The sequence below is a fragment of the Squalius cephalus genome, assembly GCF_949319135.1.
Source record: "Squalius cephalus genome assembly, chromosome: 8".
NCBI classification, from domain to species: Eukaryota; Metazoa; Chordata; class Actinopteri; order Cypriniformes; family Leuciscidae; genus Squalius; species Squalius cephalus.
In genome coordinates, this window is record NC_137129.1 from 11,527,000 (window position 1) to 11,552,947 (window position 25,948).

General features: G+C 38.4%; 2 protein-coding genes across 3 annotated transcripts in view; one reads left to right on the plus strand and one right to left on the minus strand.

Annotated features, from left to right (window-relative positions):
* The first annotated feature begins 914 nt into the window (after positions 1–914).
* On the plus strand, positions 915–3,475 carry agr2 (anterior gradient 2). Its single transcript, XM_079879403.1, has 8 exons — positions 915–1,120; positions 1,275–1,401; positions 1,718–1,781; positions 2,119–2,171; positions 2,258–2,334; positions 2,678–2,741; positions 3,051–3,134; positions 3,222–3,475. The coding sequence occupies exons 2-8, from the start codon at positions 1,284–1,286 to the stop codon at positions 3,269–3,271; spliced, it is 510 nt and encodes a 169-aa protein (XP_079735529.1). The 5' UTR covers positions 915–1,120; positions 1,275–1,283; the 3' UTR covers positions 3,272–3,475.
* A 319-nt stretch (positions 3,476–3,794) lies between these two features.
* Positions 3,795–25,948, minus strand: part of tspan13b (tetraspanin 13b) — a 37,598-nt gene continuing 15,444 nt past the window's right edge. Inside the window, exons 1-6 of one of the 2 annotated variants that reach the window (XM_079879263.1) lie at positions 19,307–19,560; positions 17,502–17,669; positions 14,926–15,006; positions 13,786–13,899; positions 13,131–13,241; positions 3,795–4,667 (exon numbers count right to left, since the gene is read on the minus strand). In XM_079879263.1, coding sequence (XP_079735389.1) covers positions 4,593–4,667; positions 13,131–13,241; positions 13,786–13,899; positions 14,926–15,006; positions 17,502–17,669; positions 19,307–19,369 — 612 coding nt within the window. In that variant the 5' untranslated portion in view covers positions 19,370–19,560 and the 3' untranslated portion in view covers positions 3,795–4,592. Of the gene's footprint in view, positions 4,668–13,130; positions 13,242–13,785; positions 13,900–14,925; positions 15,007–17,501; positions 17,670–19,306; positions 19,561–25,948 lie in introns of those variants that run through there. The other variant, XM_079879264.1, reaches the window with a different exon arrangement.

Genomic DNA, 25,948 nt, shown 5'->3' on the forward strand with positions numbered 1-25,948 from the left:
TTATTCTTCAGTTGAACAGCAAAGAAGATTTTTAGCTGAAACTGTTTACCTTGGTGATTTGTATAATGCAAGTCAATAGTCAGTTTGAGAGTAAAAAAAATGGCTCCCATGGCTCCTGACAGTTTCAGCTACAGTTTCAGCTAAAAATCGTCTTTACTGTTCAATTGAAGATTTCTTTTTTTAGAAAACCTACATCTTGGATGGCCTTAAGGAGAGTAAATTAACAGCAAATTTTGATTTTTGGGTGAACTATCCCTTTAAAGACACACATTTAAAAAAAAAAAAAAAAAGCAAAAACCTCATTTTTAGTACAATAAAAGAAAAGAAAAGAAAAAAAGTATAATAATAATAAATGTATAAATAATGCACATTTTTGAAAATGAATGAAAATAAACTGAATATTTTCAAATAATAATAATAAAAGGTTACACAGAAAAAAAAGTTACACCAAAAGCCTTCCTCATAATCAGCCGTCTTAAGGACACGTCAGAATTCAAGAAACTTCCTTTTGAGCGCTTCATTAAGCAAATGTTTGAGGGGTAGGATTTCACCGGCAAACTAGACGTTGCATAAAGACTATTAAATCCACACCCTATTACCGTATATTACACATATCAGATTAATTATAATGCACCAGTTATAATGTCCAAATGTTTCTACATACAAATAGTAGATTTCCTATGCTGTTCAATGATAATTTGTATTAGTATAGTATTTGACAAAATGGGCCATTAAGATATTAATGCATAACATTGGTTTCTCATTCTAACACCACGTCATGCCTCAAATTACGAAACCCCATTAATGTACCCCTCTGACGTCACGGATTAGAGCTCAGCCAATCCTGAGAAGCCCAATCACACTAGTCCTCGAAAGCTTATCACACTTATATCTGCCGACCTATCCTTGGCCCCGAGCCAAATAAAAAAGTTAATGGAAAGTTGGCATGCAAAATGGGGCTGAACAGCATCAAGGCGCAGAATGGCATTCCAGAGCAGGAGAGGGGTGGGCGGAGCCTCAGGAGAGCAGGTGTATAAGTGTCGAACAGGTGAGAGAGGGTGGAAACAGAGGACCAGGAGTCTGAGCCGGAACACATACACAGCAGGGAACCTGAGAACAGGTGAGGACCCGTCATTAAAGGGACATTGTGCTTGTATATTTTCCAGAAGGCTTTGCTAAAGATCGCTTTCTAGCACGCAACTGCTGGGACGGTTGTTATAATCATGCTTTGTCATTTCCTAACAGCTATATATTGAAATGCTTTGTTCTTTCAGCTCGTGAAGATGCTTAAAGGATTACTATCTGTGCTCTTGGTCCTGGTGGCCTTGTCCTCTGCCATGGGGAAGCCTGAGAAGACCACTCCGAAGAAGGAGAAGAGGATTCCTCAGACTCTCTCCAGAGGTCAGCTTCATGAAAACATCTCGACACATTCTTTTCAGCAATTTTGCATAATGATGGCTAAGCGGGTGTGCTGTCGTTATCTGTCATACTAGCAAAACTGAAGCTACATAATGAACTGTATGCGCAGAAAGTAGTATAGGATCATTTTCATTGAGATTACCTATAGAAATACTCTAGTTCTTTATTGTGTGAAATACAACCCCAGACCTCGCTTTGTGCAATATTGATACAGGTCTGGCCTGTAATAGCAGTCATCCACATTGGCTAAGTAGATGTTAGTTTTTATGATTCATATTGTGTATTCTTTTCTTTTCAGGATGGGGTGATCAGTTGATTTGGGCACAGACGTACGAGGAAGCTCTGTTTTGGTCACGATCCAAGTGAGAAAAGCTTGTATTATATAGAATTATAGAGTATATGGTGTTCAATAATCAGTCATTTTGTGTGTATAGAAGATCTGCTAATGATTTTTGGTATGATTTTTTTGTTTTTGGTTACACTTTATTTTAAGTGTAATTGTGTAGGCTAATTATACATTTAAGTATATATGAATTAAAACATGGGTTAGTTGCATGTAATTATGCATAATTGTTGTTACTGTAGAAAGTACATGTAATGTGTAACAAGGACACTGTAAAATAAAGTGTTACCTTTTTAAATTGATTTTATATGATCTTTTTTAATATTTTGTACAACTTGTATTATCTGTTTAATTAGGAACAAGCCCCTCATGGTCATCTTTCATCTGGAGGACTGTCCACACAGCCAGGGTAAGCTGGACTCTTATTTTGATATTTTCATTGACTGGTAGTTTAAAATTCTTAGTTTGTTCTTCATGTTTGTATTATTTAATTAGCTCTAAAGAAGGCCTTTGCTGAGGATAAAGACATCCAGAAGTTGGTCGATGAGGAATTCGTGATCTTGAATCTGGTGGTGAGTAAAATCACTAACACTTTACATTTGTTAATATTAGTTAACTAACTAACAATGAAAAATCAGTCTAAAGCATTATTAATCTGAACTAATGCTTATTTAGTAACACATTATTAAAATCAAAAGTTGTATCTGTTAATATGCTATTATAATAGACCAGAGTTAACATGAACTAACAAGGGAGGGTTGTATTTTTATTAACAACAGTTAACAAAAATGAATAAATCCTGTAACAAATGTATTGCTCATTGTTAATACATTAACAACATTAAAGTGTCCTGGTCTGTCTGTTATGTGTATTGTGAATGTCTGTAAATTGAACTGGGATTCGTGTTTTTTACAGTATGAGACCACAGATAAGCACTTGTCTCCTGATGGACAGTATGTTCCCAGAATCCTCTTTGTTGGTGAGTTGATTTAATTATGACAGACAGATAAATGATGCTACACTGTAAAAATGTTTTTACTGCCTTAAATTTTTAAGTATAATCAACTTGGCTATTTAAGTCATTTCAACTTAAATTAAACTGACTTAAAACTGTTGAATCTTGTAACGTTAGCTATAACTTACAAAAAAAGTTGAGAACTGCAACTTATTTTTATGAGTTAAAGCAATGTAAAAATATATAGTTTGTTGTAATAACTCATTGGTCATGTCATTTTAACAGTGTACACATAAGTCTGCATAAATGATTCAAATCTTTCCTGTTTTTCAGATCCCTCCATGACCGTTCGTGCAGACATCACAGGCCGCTATTCCAACCGCATGTACGCCTATGAGCCGGCTGACATGAAACTCTGTAAGTCTGAAAGCAATTTTAATGCCTAGATAAGTTATTACACATCATCATACTGACAGGGTCACTTGTTTGGTTTTGTTTCCACAGTGTTAAGCAACATGCAAAGAGCCCTGAAGTTTTTGAAGACAGAGTTGTGAACACAAAAATCTAGTATTTTTGTCCGCCGAGAGGATATTACTTCCCTGAGAGCCACTATTATTCTGTCATTTGTTAACTGACGGCATGAACCGCACTGTAAAGCTCTGTACAAATTTGAAATACTTTCTTTGAATAGATTCTGTTACGGTTAACCGTCAGGCTTTCATTTCCATGTTTGCTTTTTTCAATAAATGAAGTTGTACAAAAAGTTGGTGCCCGTAGTAATTTGTGTACGCAGCGACGTTTGCAGTTTATTCAAAGCAGAGGCTATGTGGTTTTCCAGCTAACGGAGCCTCCGGTTTGTATCCTGGTGGGAGGAGTCCGAGTTACTGGCTCTGGAAGCGTGTTTTCCTGAGTCATATTGTTGCCTAGTTACTAGCTGAGCTCTTGGCCCGAGCGTGTCAGTTTCTGATTGGTTTAGGTTAGAGGAAGTTGCTCTCCTGAAATAATGGAAGGGGATTTCAGACAATAAAAGCATTAGGCATAACCCAACAATTAAGTTATACAAAAGACAAAATTGGCCAAAGTACAATTGTGTCCACAGAGTCTTTATTTTTTTCTGATTTTAAATGCTTGAGAGAGCAGTTCACAGAACCATTGGATATAGATGTACATTTCAATGAGGAATTCATGCAAGAAGCAAAAACAATACACAAAATCAAGTCAGTGAAACTAACACACACACATAATGAAAAAGGGCAGATAAATATGTAATATGAGATCCGAGATCATTAAACAGTGCTCAAAAAAACATTCATCCATTAATCTTTTTAAGTAATTGAGTTCTTTAAATTTTTCATACTCATTATGAAGTTCAAATAATGCATCTAGCAAACTAACAGTTTCCGAGCAACTTTTACTGTCATCCATGCTAATTGTAAATGTGTGCATTTATTATCAGAAATCAATGTGGAATTGAAACATTCTGATATTGTCAATATTTATATATAAACAACATAAATAGTGTCATGCTCACACTGCACGTCTTGATCACAGCAGCTCATTTTCTGTTAATGTGCTTTACCACATAAGATAAAACTGTTAACATAAAATCAAATGGTCTTTGTTGTTTAGCCCATTAGTACTGCATACTAGTATTTGGTGTTCTGTTCTTTCGTAGAGAGGAATTCTTATAAGTACAGCCTCATGATGATGTACAGTACATTCACACTGTACTCTTGAAAAATCAAGCACATAATAATATATAGCAGCAAGAACACGCAGGCTGGTCTCCTCTTCAGTAAAAGCAAACACACACACACTCTCTTTAACAGCTCCAATGAGAATTCCAGTGGTCAGACGGCATAATACGATTCAAATCTACAGGAAGGCGCTTGGATTCGCCCGTGGGTCCTTTTGGTTTCTGTACCTATATGTCAGCCAAACACCCAGAATCTGAAATAACCAGAATGATGGGAAGAAAAACAAACACACTGTAAATGTTCTGTTAAATGTACAGTAAAAAACTGGCAGCTGTGGTTGCTAGAAATGTTCTGTAAAAAATACAGTGACAGTGTTCAGGTGTTATGGGATGGCATATTGGTAACTGTATATTTTTTTTACTAGTATATTTCATTAAAGGAATAGTTCACTTAAAAATGAAAATTTTGTCATCATTTACTCACCCTCAAGTTGTTTCAAACCTGTATGAATTTCTTTCTTCTGCTGAACACAAAAGAAGATATTTTGAAGAATGTCTGTAACCAAACAGTTGATGTACCATATTGACTTCCATAGTAGGAAAAAAAAATACTATGGAAGTCAATATGGTACATCAACTGTTTGGCTAATGACATTCCTCAAAATATCTTCTTTTGTGTTCAGCAGAAGAAAGAAATTCATACAGGTTTGAAACAACTTGAGGGTGAGTAAATGATGACAGAATTTTCATTTTTAAGTGAACTATTCCTTTAAGTGATAAAATGTTCAAATACTACGCTATAAACTAAAATGTACTGATAACCACCATAATAATACAATCATATATCATTTTAACAATAATTTACTTTAAAAATATATCTTTTTTTTAATTATATATATTTTAAGTGTAAATTATTTTGTCATATTGTAATTAATTCATTCTTTTTACTTCCAAAAACCATACATTTTAGGCAAGGCAAGTTTATTTATAAAGCACATTTCATACACTATGGCAATTCAAAGTGCTTTACATAGAAAGGAATTAAAATACCACACTATGGCAATTCAAAGTGCTTTGCATAGAAAATAAGCACAAAATAAAAGCAAGGGAAATTAAAACAGTTATAAAAGGAATTAAAAGAGATAAATTATACAGTTATAAAATGAATTAGAGTAAAATTAATTAAAGTAGAATTAAAGTAATTAAAGTAAAGTCTCATCTGTCAAAACACCGGTTTATCTTATTTTGCTCTTACCCAATTCTCAGTTTAGAATCAAAAGGAAGAATACAGTGGTAGTCAGTCGGACGTACAGTGGATACAGTTATAAAAATAATTAAAAGAGATAAACTGGCAAAACACTGGTGCATCATATTTTGTACAGCTGCTTGTTATACTGTGAGATTATCCCATGTGGATTGTACTGTGTCTGTGGTGATCTTTCGACGTGCCTAAAAATCTATTTGACGTCTCCGAAAGACCAGATTTTTCCCTAAAATCGGACAGGAGGAGCTCTAGGACTGACTCCTTGGGTTCACTGCCCCATCAGTCCGCACCCCAAAAAACCCATTTGTTCGGAAGCTCTAGGAATGGAGTTTTACAATACAATTTTACAGTATTTTACAGTAAAATTGAAATGTAATGTTAAACTTTTTTTATTCACTGAATATGGTGAGTTAACTTGCAGATAACCTATTCCCTTTCAAAAGGGAACTCGCACTGCGTCGATTGACGGTTTGGGGGAAAGCCTCAGGCGTGACGGTGTCTGAAATCACTATCAAATCACGGCAATCACATTGACCGGCGACAGTCGCTGACTTCATTAATGTTCAACCCGGAAATATAAGAGGGCGCCTTGCAAACATGACAATCACCTTTTCGTCATCAAGGGCTGTTCTGTCTGTAAGCGCATGAGATTACAGTCAGAAAAATGAAATGCACTGAGAATGCTTCCAGAAGTGGAAGCATGCCCAAGATACTTGACGCCGCCCGACACACAAACTGTGCGTTTTTTGTATGGGTAAAGAGCACGCACGGGCAGTTCTCGAGGGAGCTGCCTGTGCAAACTTTGAGCGTTTTCCCTTGAGAACACCCCACTCTTGTCTGGCCCTCTTCTCGAGTGAAGAGGGTTCAGCGTCTGGACCTCGTGGTTCAGAGCGGCGATGCGCATCATGGGGTTCCCAGATGGAGCTCGCCGATCGTCTTGAGAGGGGGATAACCCTCTCAGACGATTCGGCAGCTGACGAGGGTGAGCTGCAGGTGGAGGATTTCTCTTCTCCTCTTAGCCCAGCAGCGAATGCTCTTCAGGATCAGCAGGAGATGGCTGATGAGGATGATGATAATCAGATAGATTCTGAACCCTCTCAGCCACTCTGCCCGGTGTATGCTGAACTGATGGCAGCGCGTTAGGGGAGTGATCGCTCGCAGTAGGCTTGATGATCGGTTTCTCCCCGGCCATAAACCACCAGCTCAGGTGAGCCTTCCATTCCTTCTCGATCTTCATACTGAGATCGAGAGGGCATGGAAGAACCCAAATTCTGCCCATATACTCCGACATCAGTGGGCTAGTTTCGCTGATGTTGAGGGGATAGGAGAACATGGGTATGTGTCAATGCCGCCCATCAACGAGTCATTTGCGAGCTATCTTGCATGTGGGCGGGCATCAACACTGAGAGCTCCAACCCTGTCACCCAAACCACTGAAGACAATGTCACGTTTGACATCAGTGGGTCAGGCCATTGCTGCCCTGCACACCATGGCGATGTTGCTGGCATACCAGGCCGATCTGCTGGGGGACCTCGACCAGGGGGCGGTCTGTCCCCTGAGGTGGTTGCTGAGCTGCACCACACCACAGATCTACCTCTCCGGGCCACTAAACAAACTGCTGCTGCGATCGGCCAGTCTATGGCGGCGATAGTGGCCACGGAGAGATATCTCCGAGCCTCAGGTAGATCTATGCTTATTGGCTGGCCCACACCAGGGCCGCCTCAATAGCTGGCCTAGGCTATACTAGGGATAGTGAAGGCGTTCTGCTTAAGCATTTCTGCCTCTGGCCCTTAACCATGTCAATGTAGGCTTTTTAGCATCCCTATATGAGAGCCTCCTCCCAATAGTGAGTCGTTCAGCCAAGACCTGCCCCCTTCTCTGCATTCGGGGGTGAGAAGAGTAATGCAGGTTGGTGTAGAGGTGTGATTGATAAAGACCCAGCGAAAGATGGCCTAACCCTGCCCAAAAAGACCCATTGTACTGGGTAGGCCTTATTGGAGGCCTAACCAGTACAATGGGTCTTTTTGGGCAGGGTTAGGCCATCTTTCGCTCTGTGAAGAGATTGTTTTTGGTTTGCCGGACCCCGCTGTGCAGAGCTAGCATATGGACTTGGGCCTCCAGAGTAGGCTCCACTCAGCTCGCTGAGGCACTGCTCAAGCGATGGGTTGAAGGTGGTTGGCTTACAAGCAAGCCCCACTCCCCTAGGCTTGCCTCAGGTGGTTGGCCTTAGTAGTTCAGGCAGTAGACTCACTGACGGGTTGAAGGCCTTAACAGGCCCCCTCGGAAGAGAGCCACAATGTTGTGGGACATGCATTAAAGCTGCGACCAGGTAGCCAGCCTCAAGAGGCTTCCTGTGGGTGGCCCTAATGTTTGAGTTGGTGTAGTATAGTTCCCAACGGTGTTGTGTTCATAGCAGAATAGACTTGCTATCAGTTAGTAGGCCCTACCAGGCCTCCCTGAAAGCATGTCCCCAGCAGTACGGGTAGATGGCTGACAGCACTGGCGTGCCTCAGGCCGAGTAGGTCTCTCATGAGTTTTCGAGTGACGGGGTGCTTGGCTGTTAAATTCACTGGCCAATCAGACAATTGGCATCAGTGGGCCTCTCTGGAGGCGAGCCCCGATCATGATCAACCAAATAAGATTTGCTACTGTATGGTTGGCCGTTTAGACCTCCCAGAAGGCAAACCCCCAACAGAGTGGGTCATTTTTGCCAGCTAGTAAGACCAATGTCAGGAGGTTGGCCTTATCAGGCCACCATGAAGCTCAGTCCCCAACCTTATTGGTTCATGGCAGTCAGTTTCTTACCTAAGAAAACTTTCAGGCGGCCAGCCTTTACAGACCACTCCGAGACTGAGCCCCAGGACTGGGCAGCTGGCCTTAGCAGGCCATTCTGGGACTGACACCCGGAATCGGGGTTCATAGCAACCAGTTTTCTAGCTTGCTATCAGGTAGTAGGGCTCTCCAGGCCTCCCTGAAGGTGAATTCCCACATATGGGCAACTGGACATCTAGCCTGACTGGCTATCAGGTAGTAGGCCTCACCAGGCCTCCCTGAAGTTGAGTTCCCAAGTATGGGCACTAGGTAGCCAGCCTACAGGTTATCAGGTAGTAGGCATCACCAGGCCTCCCTGTAAGTGGTTTCCCAGCGATACTGGGTTCTGGCAGCTAGTGGCCGCTTGCTATCAATTCAGCTGATGATTCTTCTTTAAGCATGATTAAAGTGTTTACTTTCTGCTACTGGTTCCCTCACAGAATCTCTTTTTTAGCCTACAGCCTGGTTTGCCTACCAGGCAGGCCATGTGCTCCCCTCACTGAGGGTCACTATGAGAGTACTGCAGTAATGTACACACTATGAGTACTCTGCCTCCTGAGTTTGGTCAGACGGTTGTAGGCCTCTCGTGAGGCCTTCCAGTCCTTAGGCCTTTTCAGGCCTCCTCAGTGCTTTGAAACACAAGCACTGGGTAGATCTGTGGAACGAGCAGAGAAACTCCCCTCGCTGGCAAGGGTTGTAAGCGCTTTGCTGAGTCATGCTCTCCTGGATACCCTGTCTCTGAGATCCGGGCAGAATGGTTCACTGTCAGCTTCGCAGTCCCTCGGGTTGGATGCCTTATCTAAAGGCAAGTGTCCAGAGGCTCTGTCTTCGGACAGACAGGAAGTTGGCCAGACTGAAATGTCCAATGTAAGTGACACCAGCTCAGGCCTTCCTGGTGGAATTTCGGGTGAGTATGTTCCCCTGAATAGTGATTGGCTGGTGCTCCGAGTTCCCTAGCCACATTCCCAAGAAGTAGGGCTGGGCGATATGGCCAAAAAAATATCACGATAATTTTTTTTATATCAGTCGATATCGATAATTATCATGATAAAAGTCAAATCATTATTTCTTTCAAGTTTAAAGGCAGATTTTTGCTCCTAAGTGAAAGTTGTAGAAACTAGAGCGTTAACTGTGGTTTTAAACTACTCTTTATTGTCAGAACATATCATGACAAACTCTTGCCAAACAGGAGAACATTTCACAAATCTGAGGTAGAACATTCAAACATTTGTCATTTTTCGTTAACAAAATAAATATATTTATTGGACAATTTCTTAGTTTCTGCATGTGTTAATTTTTTTTTGTTGGTAAAATGTAATATTCTGACTGTTTGAGTTTTATTAAACTTAACCATTGGTCATCCAGTATCATGCATTTAGATCATGATAACCTCACCATCATGGCAAAATGTAACTATGATTTCTATGGTATTTGTATGAAAAACAGTAGCCTATACATTATTAAATACTATAATTATATTCCATTAGTCTTTTAATACATTGTCTACATTAATAATATAATACAATTCAATATGTATATCCCACCTTTCATGGTGCAGTTAATATTAACGTTACTAGGCTAACGTGCAGTAAATCCATGGTAAATGATGGGAATTTGTAGACGGAAAAGCCTTCTGACTGTATCGTTGCGCTCAGCGTTTCTCCTGTTGGTCAGCGCTGTTTGATCTGCCTTTAAACTGGTTTAAATCACTGAGACATTTGTGTTCTTCGCTGAATTGAAGCGCTTCTCACTGGATTTCGTGACCGAGACCGATCAGAGTAAACGCATCGGCCCTAGTGAGCTCGCGCTGCGCTGCCGTTTGGACTTTGAGCCGAGCGGATAAATGGTCCGTGTGGCGCGCGGTTCAAATGAGTTTCGTTCCGCTTTTTGCGCATAAACATTATCGAACATTTATCGACCTCTTGATATCGTTTTATCGAGAAAAATTATATCGCGATAATTATCGTTATCGTTTTATCGCCCAGCCCTACCAAGAAGGCACTCCTTCTAATTTGAAGCTGTGGCCCTATGCCCTTGAGCAGACTCAGGTAGGCCTTTCATTCAACTCAGTTTATGGAGGTTTTCCTGTGAAGCATATAGCTTGGGCTATGACCGTAGGGAATGCTGTCACTGACAGCCCAGTGTGACCTGAGGGCAGGGCCGTTTCTAGGCATAGGCAAACTAGGCGGTCGCCTAGGGCGCAAACAGCTGGGGGCGCCATTGAGAGCCCCCACCACACCAAGAGATTTTTGCCCAAGCGAGTGAAAATCCTTCTTTTTTTACATTTCCGATAATGGAGCGTATATTTGCACTAAGTGCCTGTCTTTTTTAGCAAAAATACGCCCACCACTAAATATCTACAGTGGCATAGGTTGTAAGGGTGTGAGGTGCTTGAAAGTAGTTTTGGATGCGTTCGACCCGAGTTCGAATCCGCCTTTTGCCGAAATCGCTCTTCTCCCTTTTCCCAACACTTGAGATGTAACATTTATAGCCTAACATAAAGGTCTCTAGCGTTATATTTTGTCAACGAATTAAAATCGAAATTGTGATATGGCTTTGTGCCTTTATAAAACAGCACAAGACTTTAATTAAGTAGCCTAGACATTCTGTTTGTGCTGCGTGATTTAAAGAAAAGTGCGCACTTTGCTCATGCGATCAGCATGGTGATCTGTGTTTTTCTCCAAAATAAAAGCTCAAGGGTTTATTTCTTGCAAGTGAAGAAATTAGGAGGACAAAAGTATTGTAATTTTCCGATATAGTGTAATGTAAAATATACTTTTGAAATATTCATTTTAATTTATAAAGTAGCCTACATATTATTTGCTATATGGATTTTACGTCATACTTATATAAATCATAAACACCGGTGATAATGTAATGTAGACTGAGACTCTATATCATGATAACTAATAAGATGTTTGAGCCCTCTTTAGTGTCCAGGTACAAGTCAATGGTTTTTCTTTGTTCAATGTGCACAGTTCATGGGTTGAAGCTCTTAATTTTTAGCTCTCAAAGTACCAGATTGATGCATTAATTTAACCTTAAAATGTACAAAATGTTCTTGCGGGGGAGCATTCCCCCAAACCCCCCTAGGGGGGGGGGGGGGGGGGTTTCAATAGGAATCTTGCCTAGGGTGCCAAAAAGGCTAGAAACGGCCCTGCCTGAGGGTGAGTGGTTCTGGTATTTCATTTTAATTTTACTGGTTCTGACATTTGTCACTGCCAGTGGGCATGCACTCCCCTTAGCATGGTGGCGTTGGTATAGCGTTGACCAAAACTAGACATTTTCTTTACAATTTTTACAATCTGTATTTTCTGTAACAATTAGTGGATGAACGTCTTCAGATTGTTTAAGTCAACATTTATGTGATTAAAGTCTGATGCTGATGATGTCATTAATGAACAAATAAGCCAAATAAGAATCGAACGCGGGTTGCCTTGTGCACAGCTATAGCATATGACACAGCGCTGCCCACAAGACTATTGCTCCAACATAACAGGTTATTTTTATCAGTACTTTTGTCTTTGGGTCGTTATGTTTCTCACAGATTTCTGCTCGTTCTAAATTGGATACAGATAATGTAGCACAGTAAAGATTACATTTATATGAATGCATTAGCGAGAGAGAGATTGCGTGTGAATTAATTCTACCTGGCAGAATCTCTCTACTAATAGTGAAGATGTAAGTTTAGTTACTAAGAAATATATGCTAGAACTTTTCAATTTTATTGCTAAATCACAGAAGTGTTGAAAATACATTTCTGAGCTACTAAATGTCTCTGTGAGCGGAATCTGCACGTGATGTGCGAGCTACTGTCAGTATGTGTGTTACAGTGCAGCAGCGCATTAGTTTAGAACGGCGATTACCTTACGTTTACAATAAGCTGTTGAAAACGTGCATTCTCCCGATCAATTCTGAGCATCCACATGGTATAATCAAACATATCTTGTGGAGCGCTCTCGGAGTATGCATTTATTTGTCATTTTAACTGTTGGAAACGTAGCGCAAGAGTGGACTTCAAAGATTTCTTATCTTGCTGCGCCCTCTATAGGCTATTTTTTTAAGTCTTAATTTTGTTTTTGGGGTCTACTATACAATTAGAATTTTTTTAAAAAACATTATTTTTATAGTGTTGCAGCAGCTCCCCTCACAGTCTGTCTGTAATGCTCTGATTAGTTCCCGTCTCTATATGAAACCCCTCCTTCAGAAAAGTTAGGGTGCTCTGATGGGTCGGTTGTGTTGTGATTGGTCAACCACTTTGAGCGTATTTGTCACGGACCTTACCATAACTGCTAGTTTCAATACACTTACAGTGCAACTCAACCCTTAATTTTGCGCATGTCTTGGGTGGGATTAATTTAAATGAGGAATATTGTGATGTGAACGCTCCCTGTAGAAAAGAGTTTCTTCCCCCAAGACTACAATCGTGGCGTTTCAGGGAGTTCAGTAACAGCTTCCTGATATAGAGAATAACTCCCTTTGGAGTGGACTTCATACGTTGTAGCTTTGCAGACCCTTTTCATGCTTAAACAGCAACATTACACACTAAAGCTCAAGAAACACCAGAAAACATTCTGGTTGTCAAATTCAGTGAAGAATTTCAAAGAAGAGATCAAAGCAGAAGTTAGTTTAGCAGGCTGACCTCAGTGAAGCTGAAGAAGAGACCGATCCCTCCGACGAAGCGCAGCACCTCACCGGCATGCTCCTGGATCTTTGCTGCACATGTGGTACAAGTGCTGTAATGGAAGCAGGGCTGCACAGAAGCAGAACAGACATTGACAAGAGCAGTGAGTTATTTATAACACTTTATTTTGATGGTCCCTTTTGAACATTCTGTTTGACTATGAGTAACTTTGCAATGCCTGTCAACTAACTCTCAAAGGAGTATTAGTAGACTGTCTGCTTAATATCTGCTAACTCTTTATTGTGATGCTCCCCCAAAATATATTCTACTGACTATAAGTAACTTTGCAAGTACATGTTAACTTATTCTAACCCTAAACCAACCAGTCTACTAATACTCTACTAACACTCTAATGAGAGTTAGTAGACATATAGGTGTAACATCACTTCTAGTCAACAGAATTTGTTAAAAGGGACCATAAAAATAAAGTGAAACAGAGTTATTATAATAGAACAAATAATGTAACTGCTTAACTTATGCTATCATAATAAGCATGCAAATGATTAACACAGTCATTATCATCCACACAGGTGTCATTTATATAGTTCAGCACAAGCAATTCTTCAAGAACATAACAAAACAACAATGAAGAGTGTGTATCAGAGGAAATTACTGCGGCACAGCTTCCATTGATGTCCATGTGAGAGAAACCGCAGCAGTTCAGACTCTTCTCCACGTCCCTCTGAGTGGTCAGAGAGTTATTCCAGCCCACCTCCAGAAGGTGATTCTACACACAGGTATGAAACATGACAACTTATGAGAAAACACAAAATCGAACAAACAACAATAATAATAAATAAACAAATAAAAAGACAACCATTTACATGCATCAAAGTTTAGGGTTGGGGTTAATTTTAGTCATTTTAGTTTTAGTTCATTTTAGACCCAATATTTGGAGCACCAAATGTTTTTTTTAGGATAGTTCACCCAAAAATGAAAATTCTGTCATCATTTACTCTCCCTCAAGTTGTTCCAAACCTGTATGACTTTCTTTCTTCTGCTGAACACAAAAGAAGATATTTTGAAGAAAGTCGGTAACCAAACGACTGATGGACCCCATTGACTTCCATAGTAGGAAAAAATAATACTATGGATGTCAATGGGGACCAGCAACTGTTTAATTACCAACCTTCTTTAAAATATCTTCTTTTGTGTTTAGCAGAAGAAAGGAAATCATACAGGTTTGGAACAACTTGAGGGAGAGTAAATGATGACAGAATTTTCATTTTTGGGTGAACTATCCCTTTAAAGAAGTCTCTTATGCTCACCAATGTTGCATTTATTTGATCAAAAACACAGTAAAAACACTAATATTGTGAAATATTATTACCATTTAAAATAACTGTTTTCTATTTAAATATGTTTGAAAATGTAATTTATTCTAGCTATGGCAAAGCTGAATTTTACTCCAGTCCTCAGTGTCACGATCCTTCGGAAATCATTCTAATTTGCTGATTTTCTGCTCAAGAAACATTTATTATTATTATCATCCACGTTGAAAAAACTTGATATTTCAGGATTCTTTGATGAATAAAAAGTTCAAAAGAACAGCATTTATTTGAAATAGATATATTTTGTAACATTATAAAAGCATTTATTTAGTTTAATTTATTCAATTTAATGCATCCTTGCGAATATTTTTTAATTCTTTCAAAATTATTTATATTTGTAGCACATTTCAAAAAACTACAAAACACCAAAGTGGATTTATGCAAGTATATACAGTATACTGAAGTACAGTGATCAATCTTACCTGCTGGTCCTCATTGATAGCCAGGCACGCACTAGACACTGAAAACTGAACTACAAACACCAGGAACAGGATAATCATGTACTATTCAACAAATTAAGGATTACAACACAGAATCCAATTCAGAAATATTCAGACTAAAATCACTGAAGAATACACACACACATACACACACACACACACACATATACATATATATATATATATATATATATATATATATATATATATATATATATATATATATATATATATATATATATATATATATATATATACACATACATACATACATGTTATAAATACTATTCTAAACTGTTAACGCCAAGTCTACCACTATCTGCAAATTCAGAAGTTCTATAATTATTAAATATCTAAACTTTAAATAAAAACAAAAGATTCAACAAGACATAATATAAATCAAGGCATATATAGTGGAATCCAATAATAAATGGCAATTACATACTAAATTGTATTACACTGTAAGCTATGCTTAAAAAAAAAAAGATTATTTTATGTTTTATTGAGTAAGAAAGAAATTTTATATACTAAAATAGTTTCCCATTGTTACAAGCGAGGCTCCCGCACCGCCTCCTTCGCACCACCAGAGAGAGCCATCACATGAATATTGACTTTCTCATTTGGACTTTATTTCCTATAGGCCCTCATTCCTGTGCTGCGTTCCAGTCCACAATTGTCATGCCCTTCACTCGCTAACTTCCCTCCGTCTCGTTCACTCGGATGTACGTCATTGCTTACGTTGCACGAGTGCCCACTACTGGCGGAAACTGCAATGGGCTGAACTGGAACGTCCTAAGCCCTTGATCACTTGGAATCAGCTGTGGAGTTGATTTATGTATTTATTTATTTTTCCCTTTAAGAATTTGTTTAATGCAGCATCCAAATGTTTATAGGTGTGTTTGAGTTGTTTAAAAAAAAAAAAAATAGAATTAATATATCATAGAGTTGTTTGTTGTGGTGGTGATAAGATGAGATCTGTGGGGACGTCACAATCGTACTGCATTGTGGGACATATAGGTGCCTGAAGTGTACATATGAAGTAGACTCGCTCCCTCGGTCAAAATCGAGGGAACGAGGGTCTGTCCATATAAACTTCCCTCGTCCACTTCACGAAGTGGAACGCACTTCAAAATGACGGCAGGGATTCCCCCAAGGGGAAGTGCTTAGGGAAGTTCGCAAGTGCGTTTCTAAAAGTGGACTGGAACGCAGCACTGGGACTGATTGCACTCTCACCTGCATTTCATCACACACACACACACACACACTACTTAAGCAGATCACACCCGCACATACTTTGCAAAGTCTTGATTTGCCTCGGTGATCTTTTCTGAGCGTTTATAATTGTGGATTGTTATACCCTTGACTCTTTGCCGCCTGCCCTGGACTCTGCTTGCCTTTGGACGCTGTAGGCCAGGCCTACGTTTGCTGCCTGTCCGGACTACTGCCTGTTTCTGTTTACGCTATTGTCTCGTCCTTGCTATTGTCTTTGCTGTAGATTGCACCTTTACTGCATAACTCTGGTTTTCAATAAAACTGCAGATGGATCCTAATCCTGTAGACCCCTCATTACACCCATATCCATTAACAGACTGGAATAATCATGCAATCATTCCTCCTTGAGTATCAGAGTGTAATACAAGCTTCCTATAAACATTTTTAGTAATGACCCAAATTCATCTCAGGATTACTTCATTTAATTTAGTTTAAGAGACCTTTTTACATAAGTAGTACACTGATGTGCACTCTCATTTGTCATGTTAACTGCACCACTCTATGGAAACAAGTGAAATACATTACATGAGCAGATCATAACCCTGTCTCATTTCCAAGAGCAATGAAGACAAACACAGAGCACATCATGTAATGAAAGACAAATACCTGGCACATTTGAGTTTGTTTGCATGAGGCCATTGAAAATATGTATATGAACATTAATAAACGGTTTGATCCAATTAGAAAAAAGCATTTCAACCAATTAATATAAATAACTATCTATTTTAGTTTCAGTTAATTATTTTTTGACTGATTACATAGGGTGGTTCCAGTGGTGATCAGTTTACAGAAGGATCTTACAACATGCACCAAAAAAAATGAATATTTAAGGAAACATTGGCTGCTTCCGATATCGCATACTATATAGTAGGCGAAAAACAGTATGTGACAAAAGAAGCATGTCCGAATTCACAGTACTCATAAAAGAGTAGGCAAAAATACCCGGATGACCTACTACTTTCTGAAGTGTGCATACAATGGACACTTTACTATCCCATGAGGCCACGGGAGAGGATCTGTGAATGGCGGTGAAGCGACGCAACCGACTTTGGTAGGTCGCATGATACTGACAACATGGTGAATGTAGTGCACCCGGATTCATACTATATAGAACACAATTTCAGATGCAGCCACAAACTTTCAGCTAATTCCAGCCCACTAATATAATTATTGCACAGTACAGCTAAAATGATTTATTCATTCTGCTCGACATACATACCAATGTCTAAACACATGCACTACAACTGCTATGTTCACTGTCTATTTATGATCACAGTAAAGGATACAAAGAACAGCAGAACCTGGTGGTGCTTCATGGCACCAATAAGTCCAGCAAGGGCAACAAAGAAGAGGAAGACCCCCACTCCAATGATGCCACCCACCACCTGGAAGCTCGACACCAGCCCAAAACACTTCCCCCAGGCAGCGATGCCAATCATCAGCAAGCTCACCATCTGAAGTCAGGGAGGAACAGTGGTGTTATTGTAAAATTGTAAATGTAAAATAAAACTATATAAACTTTCATTGAATTGCTTTCATTAACTGAAATAAATCTGAAATAAAATATTAGATGAAAAACTTTTAAAAAATTTAATGCAATTACAAGTATTGCCTTAGCCACTACTTAAAATAAATAAGTTTAATTGGAAGTAACTAGAAATATTTAAACTGAAATAAATATAAAGCTAAAAAGAAGTATTAAAATACAAAAACTAACACAAATATCCTAAACACATAAAAATACTAAATCTAAATTCAAATGAAAACATAAAAATAAAAGCTAATTCAAAATATGAATTATTCATTATAACTTATATTAATTATATTAATTATAACTATTCATATATAAAAAAAATAATACTAAAATAAATGGTGAGGAAGCTAAGAGAATATAAGAAATCATTAATGAGGGAAACAGGGATAAAGACAAGACACTTTTGAAACATATTGAGTAATCATCATCATTATTCTTTTTTTATTATGTTTCGATTCTCAATATTCAATAATAGGCACATAACATTTTCCCACTTCAGTGTCAAATAAGCTAAAAGGAGAGTTCATGCTGTATTCACGCCATAATCTACACGTGACGCCGTATTCGGACTTATAAGTTATTATTATTATTATTATTATTAATATACGTTTAAATTCTATTGCACTTATAACTCAAAAATAAATCTGCAGTGGTCGCGTCACTAGCGTGGTACAGCGGTCACGTGGTACAAGTCGTAGCTCCCAGAAAATGAGTCACGTGAATGTTTTTTTTACAGGTCAGAATCTGGTCAGAATAGTTACGGTAATTACACGACATGGCGTGAACCATGTTCATTCAAATGTTGCTGTTTTTTTTTTTTTTTTTTTTTTTTTTTTACATAAATGGCAGATTCTTAAACAATTTCCCAAATCCTAAAAGTTATTGCATTGTGTATTGTACACAGTAAACAAAGTTTTTTGGGGGTTTTTTTTCTCAAAAAGGTTCAGTTTCATTTTAGTTATGTCAGTGATGATTCAAGGGAGTAAATGGCAGGCAAATGGCGAGAAAGACCCAACAGCTGTGATGTCACTTGAGAATAAAACAGTCACATCATAACACAAAATGTCAAAAGGCTATTCATTCCTCAAAAGCACAAATGATTCTTTAGAGGTTAGTCCAAGTGACAATGAGAAATTACCCCTGATCTCTATATACAAGTGAATGATCACAGCTGATTATAATGTTTTCTTAGTTTCTACTTTAATGAAGATAAGAACTTAGTCAGCACCACAATATCAGCTCGAGACTAATGAAGCAGGATATCTGCATAAGTAGAACAAAAGCAGGATGTGACTTTGCCAAAAACAGACGAGTTGCGAGGAAACCGGGATGTTATTCTACAGGCTGTGCGTGAAACCAGAACCGCTCATCGGCCTCATTCCACACAAAGAATCTCTCTAAATAATTCACATGAGCCCTGAGACGCCGAGAACTGTAATACAGCCGCACAGAAACACCTATTGTATGAGCATTTATAAAACACATGTGCAAATGTAACGATAAAGGCTAATAAAGATGTTCCATATGGTTGCTTCCCTTCATGCATTGGTTACTCACAACATAGAGGATGTTGAGCGCGCACAGGGAATTCTTGGAGCAGGTGAATCCAGCGCAACCCATCTTGAATGTTTTTTTTTTCCGGACAAAAGCTTTCACCTGTATAAATTTCCGTCTCTGGAAATTTCAGTTACATGACAAGCCAATCGAACAGTTTAAGAGAAGAAATTGTAGTTGAGCAAGGAGAAAATACGCGTGTGGTTCAGACCAATTCACAGTGAACGCTGATGCGTGAGAGGTTGCCAGATCCCACCAAATAAAATCCATCCTTTTTTTTTAGGAGGATGGAGGGGAGCAGGATGATGGGGTGCGTTTCCCAAAAGCATCGTTAGCCAACTATGGTCGCAATTTCCACTGTAATGACAGAACTTTCGACCATAGTTTGCTTTGGGAAATGCACCGCAGAGCTGCTTTTAAGCCTATTGGATTTTGGACTGCAAATGTATTATTAATAATAATAATAATAATAATAATAATAATAATAATAATGTTATTAACACTACCACTGCAATAACACACACACACACACACACACACACACACACACACACACACACACACACACACACACACACACACACACACACACACACACACACACACACACACACACACACACAATAGGTCCCTCTGGCATGCCTCTTTATAATAATTACAGATGCAAATTAATTCTGTCAATCTATAAAAACAATAACGTAGGCTACTAATGAGTCAGATACAATAACAAGTAGTATGAATTTGTATTCTAAAAAAAAAAAAAAAATTATATAGGCTTACACAACATTTCAATGAGGGCTTTACTCCGAAATGGCAACCATTTAAGGAGGTGGAACTGGCCGTCTGCGGTAAAATTGATTGGTCAGTTTTTTTCTGAATAATGATTGCACAGACTGTGGTTTTCACGTATTCCCGCCTCCCCTTAGTAACAGTTGCGATGAGAAGCATTTATTCTCCAAGACAACAATAATGGATAAGAAGTGTTAGATGGAAAACATTATTGTCATTATTGTTATTGCTTTTGTCAAAAGCTGTGTATTTTTGTGATGTAGGCCTATATAACTAGTATATAGTATATACTGCAGTGAGTTTAATGATTAAAGTGGCCAAACAGCCTATGATATTTCAGTACACACACACACACACACACACACACACAAACCTGCACGTCACAGACAACCTTCAGCATTTTTAGATTTTATATACCCCCATTGCAAATCAGGTTTATTGGCAAAATGTACAGACTTTCAGATGCTTGCAATGAACAAATCAAACAAATGATGTTTTATTAACAAAGTTCGGGAGGAGCACGTTCAAATAATCCATCCAATCAACTCGTCATCAGCAATGCCACGTCTATCCTATCAGCATGAGAGGAAGCCTATACAGAGTCGACTCACCAACATTCCTTGACAGTTTTCAGCATCCCTCAAACACTCCGACTCCTCACTCTTGGTTTGTTTCTAGTACAGCCAGGAATACGGTGGGGGAGTACTCTGGGTTCGGGCCAAAATACCAAGCTCGGAGCCCTCTCCTTGGACAGCATGCCAAATACGCATACCATTTATTCTGACTTATTTGTAAGTGTGAACTTGTGAAAAGTAATTGAAATAGCTCAACATGTTTCAAGTGGTTTTCCCAAACTCAAATGCAACTTTTAATGACTTATGCAGTCTCAAAATTATTCAACCTCTTCATGGCAAGCATCTTTATTTAGTATTTAGAAGAACACCTTTTGACTGTTATGACCTGATGAAAATGAGATGTATAACCAGACACCAGCTTCTGGCAGCGTTTCTGAGGAATCCTCATGAGCAATGGCCTCCAGTTCAGTAATATTCTTGGGTTTGCGTGTTACAACCGCCTTCTTCAAATCCCACCAGAGATTTTCTATGGGGTTAAAATCAGGTGCCTCTGACTGCCAGTGTAGAATCTTCTGACTTCTTCTGCAACCAAGGTTTGGTGGAATTTGAGGTATGCTTGGGAAGGGATCATTGTCCTGTTGGAAGGTCCAATGACGCCCAAGATTCAGCTTCCTCAATGACGGCATGGCGTTTTCTCCTAGGATTTCCTAATATACAAAAATGCATCCATCTGGCCTTCCACACGCTGCAGGTTTCCAGTGCCAGAGGATGCAAAGCAGCCGAGGACTAGCCTCAGTGCTTGTGGCCACCAGGTCTTGCTGCAGGTCTTTTGCAGTCACTCAAGGGTTTTTCTGAACCTGCCTTCTCAGAAATCTGTTTGCAACCGTTGGTAGCTTACTTTTTTCTGCCCCGTCCAGGTAGTGTTCCTTTAACTTTGAACCTGCAAACTATGCTTCCAACGGTGTCTCTAGGAACATTTAGTGCCTTCGCTATCTTTTGTATCATGTTCCTTGTTTGTTAAGGGCGATGATATCTTCTCTTAACTTGATGGACCATTCTTTTGACTTAGCCATATTTCTAACATGCAGTCAAGTGTGTGACACTCAACAAACCTAGCCAGTTCAGATATTTCATGTGTTCTAGCTCAAGCACACTTGGCGCAACTAATGAAGCCCTTGTTTAATTGCATCAGGTGTGCTTGAGAAAACACCTGTTTTACAGATGTGTGCTGTTGTGAGGGATTCTATTGAGGGGGTTGAATAATTTTGAGACTGCATAAGACATTAAAAGTTGCATTTTCAGTTGAATTTGAGGACACCACACTTGTTGTGTTCAGAGCTCCATTACTTTTGTTTGATTTGTTCATTGCAAACAGCTGAAAGTCTGTAAATTTTGCTTATATATATATATATATATATAGCATATTAGGTTTCTGTCTTTCATTCTTATTTTAATTAATTACTGTAAAGTAGAATACAGTAGTATACAGTTAATACAGTTACAGTTAATTCAGCACAGGCTGACTTTTGTGAAAACATGACAATATGTGCTATAATTTGTCACAATGGCCTACAGTATTATAGGCTTTTAAGAAAAAAATCTTGAAACAAAACAATTTAAACAACAAAAAATAAAAGGTAAGATTCTTGTCTGAATGATATGCAAATGTGATTTTACTGTGTTTTACTGTTTACCACATATCTAAAAAAAAAAATATTTAAAATGTTTCTAGATGTTATATAGATATACATATATAGATATATTAGATATATTATATAGATGTTTACAGATGTATAATGTTTACATGTTTATACTTTTTAGAATAATTAAATTATCCTAATTTAACCCTTTCATGCATAGTGGTCACTACAGTGGACAGCTATTAAAAAAGCATTTTCTTGAATTTACACGGGTTTTGATGGCATAGTTGCACATCAACCTCTTCAGTGGACCCTGGTGCATCATCCTATACATTGCAACCAAGTGGCAGGCCGTTGTGTTTCGATTTTTTTCCCCCTCCAAACCAAGATGGCCTATGGTCAGTCAGAAATGCCAAGTTGCTCTGGAATATCCACCCATTCCTTCTATCCTAGGAGACTCTTGTAGGTAAAAAAAATATTGCAGCATCAAGCAATATCTAATGAGTCCTATCACAGTTAAATTTTCCAAGTTTTGATTTTAGATTGGGAGAAAAATCTGATTAATCATGTCCACTATAGTGGACCTCATGCATCAATGGCTATATTTCAGCTACAATTCATACTTATACTGTGAATATTGTTTTTGAAAATACTTAATCTGCAGTGACTTTTTTTACTGTAAATAAATGTATTTGTATTATTAGAAAGTAATTTTCATTGACATCAAAAAAAGTTATGTGATTACATAATGTATGTAATGCATTACTTTACTTGTTAGATCAAAAAGTAATCTTATTTCGTAATGCACATTATTGTAATGCGTTTCTTTACTCGTAACATCCAAAAGTAATCTGATTACATAATGCATGTTACTTGTAATGTGTTTCTTTACTTGTAACATCAAAAAGTAATCTGATTATGTAATGCATGTTACTTGTAATACATTACTTTACTTGTAACATTAAAAAAATCTGATTACATAATGCATGTTACTTGTAATGCGTTTCTTTACTCGTAACATCAAAAAGTAATCTGATTATGTAATGCTCATTCCTTTAATTACTTGTTAGATCAAAAAGTAATCTGATTAGGTAATGCATGTTACTTGTAATACATTACTCGTAACATTAAAAAAAATCTGATTACGTAATGCATGTTACTTGTAACACATTACTTTACTTGTAACATCAAAAAATTAATCTGAATGCGTTATGCATGTGACTTGTAATGCGTTACCCCCAACACTGCTCATTTCAGATGAGATTGAAAAAAACATATCGCTAGGTTTTCTCAGAAGAGGACTATGCTAGAAATGTGTCCACCTGGAACATGATCAGAATTATCAGCTAATAAGGGTAAATTGACATACTCTGGTACACTGGAGGGAGCATCTGAGTGTTTTCCACACCTTGACAGACTGTAGAAAATTCTGATGGAATCACGTCCTCATGTTCTGATATCAAAGATACGCGAAGTGCAACTTGTATGAAGTTCAATTGCCTTTGCAATATTTTGCATTTATATTTTTTATTCATATATTTTATAGTTTTCAGATGATTTGATATAATTTTATTGATTAGTTTGTTAAATACACACACTTTATCTGTTTGATTATTGTATTATGTTTAATACAGTATCTCTTCAGTTTAAACCATAAACGCATGCTGTCCACTCAAGTGGACATCTGAAAATCTCTTTGAAAAATGTGTAAAGAAAAAAAAAAAAGAATTCGAATCTTGTTTTTCATGCCCTAAGAGCAATAAAAACACATAGGGAAAAATCCTGACTGAGGTTATCATAATTCATGCATGAAAGGGTTAAGAGGTTTTGAACTACATTCATACAACATCTACGAGAAAAATACGTTTGCTTCATTTAATTTTTGACTACAAAACTTATTACTGAGATACCATCATCATGTGACAACTAGCCCTGATCTGATATGTATGGTGGTAAAACACATGCCAATAGAAAAAACACCAGCAAATTAAGAAATTTCACTAGTTTTACAACAATTTGTTGGTTATTTGGTTGCGTTGTGAGTATTTGCAGCCCGTATCTGTATATGGTTGCTTTATTTGCAGCGCATATCTGTATTGGGTTGCATTGTGAGTACTTGCAACGTGTTTCTGTGTTTGGTTGCGTTGTGAGTATTTGCAGTGTGTATCTGTATTTGATGCATGTAATGCATTAGCCTAGATAACTTAAAATTGCAATCCGTAGTTTTTCCTCTTTGCCGCCATCACTGTTCGAAATCTGCAATTGTAGTTATTCGTACCCTGGTAATCCAGAGTTCTCGCGAGAGCACAAGTTGAATTTGCTCAGCGAGTTACTCTGGTGTCGAGTAATGATGCTCATTAAATATGTCCCTCGATCTGAGCTGCACCAATCACATCGGGTTATCTGATATAGGCGGGCCAGAGGCGAGATGACGACAGCGCTGTGACGTCGAAGTCATTTGTAAACATTGCAAGATGCCTATGGATGAATACCAGTTGTTTGAAACGGCTTTGGCCGCTACATTAAATGAGTTAGACTTGGCTTTTTATCTAAAACAGGAACAGAAGACGCCGCTTGAATCGTTCCTTTGCAAGAAGGACGTTTTTGCTGTTTTGCCGACCGGATCCGGTAAGAGTATAATCTAATCCGCTGGTAGCTAAGCGTATGGGGTTTATTGTTGTGCTTGGTCATAGTGTTATCCAATTGCGTGCAGTTATATTTTCAAATGCATGCTTGGTGCCGCCCCTCGAGCTGGGCGATTTTCATTAGTCGACGCCAGACCATTAATCTTTTAGATTTAGGTCTGGATTTCCAGGCTAAGTTAATCGCGGAATTATCAACTTTACGTGGGTTGTGCCTCGGAACGGAGAGGATGAATCCAATGTTTTGAGGAGAGTGTGCGGCTGTCAGTCACTGGTGTGGATACTGTCAATCGAAACCACAGATTCTACTTTTTGGAAGTATGACCAACATAAGAATTTTCACCGGAAAATGTCATCTGAACAAATAAGTAACATCCACGTTCGTTCTGATCGACCAACTAAGGGAAAAAAAGCATCGCAGTAAATCGTGCTGATTAAATCTAACAAACGCTTATCATATCACGTCAAACCGTGCAAATTATACTTTGTTCTCAAATTGTTAATGCTAAAAACATCAGCGTTGCGTGAAAACATATAATGCCCTTCCGATGTTAGCCTTTTTTTCGCATGGGGGCCCGGTTGCAGTCTCTTTTTTTCTGTAGCCACTCCGAAGTCCGAACGAAGTCTTTTGCATTTTACAATGGGTGAATCTCCAGTTATCACTGGTGATTGTCGTTTGAACCTTTCTGGATCCGCCATCAAATTGATAATTATATCAAGTGCTGTGAGAAAAGGCTATAAATCTCCACCTCCAACATCTTCATACGCAATATAGCCTACTAGCCCAGACACCTTCTTTATGTGTACAGATGTGACGTAATGACGCAAAGACATGCTCGAATTTCCCGCGGAAATCCACCAGTAGGCCTACCACTGGAAATAAAAATATTATAACAAGCTTACCATTTTGATTCGAGCTTAGGCAAGCAGATAGTTTTGAACACTGGCTGGTTATGTACTTGCTCAAAAATTTATTTTGGATCATTTTTAACCCAAAAA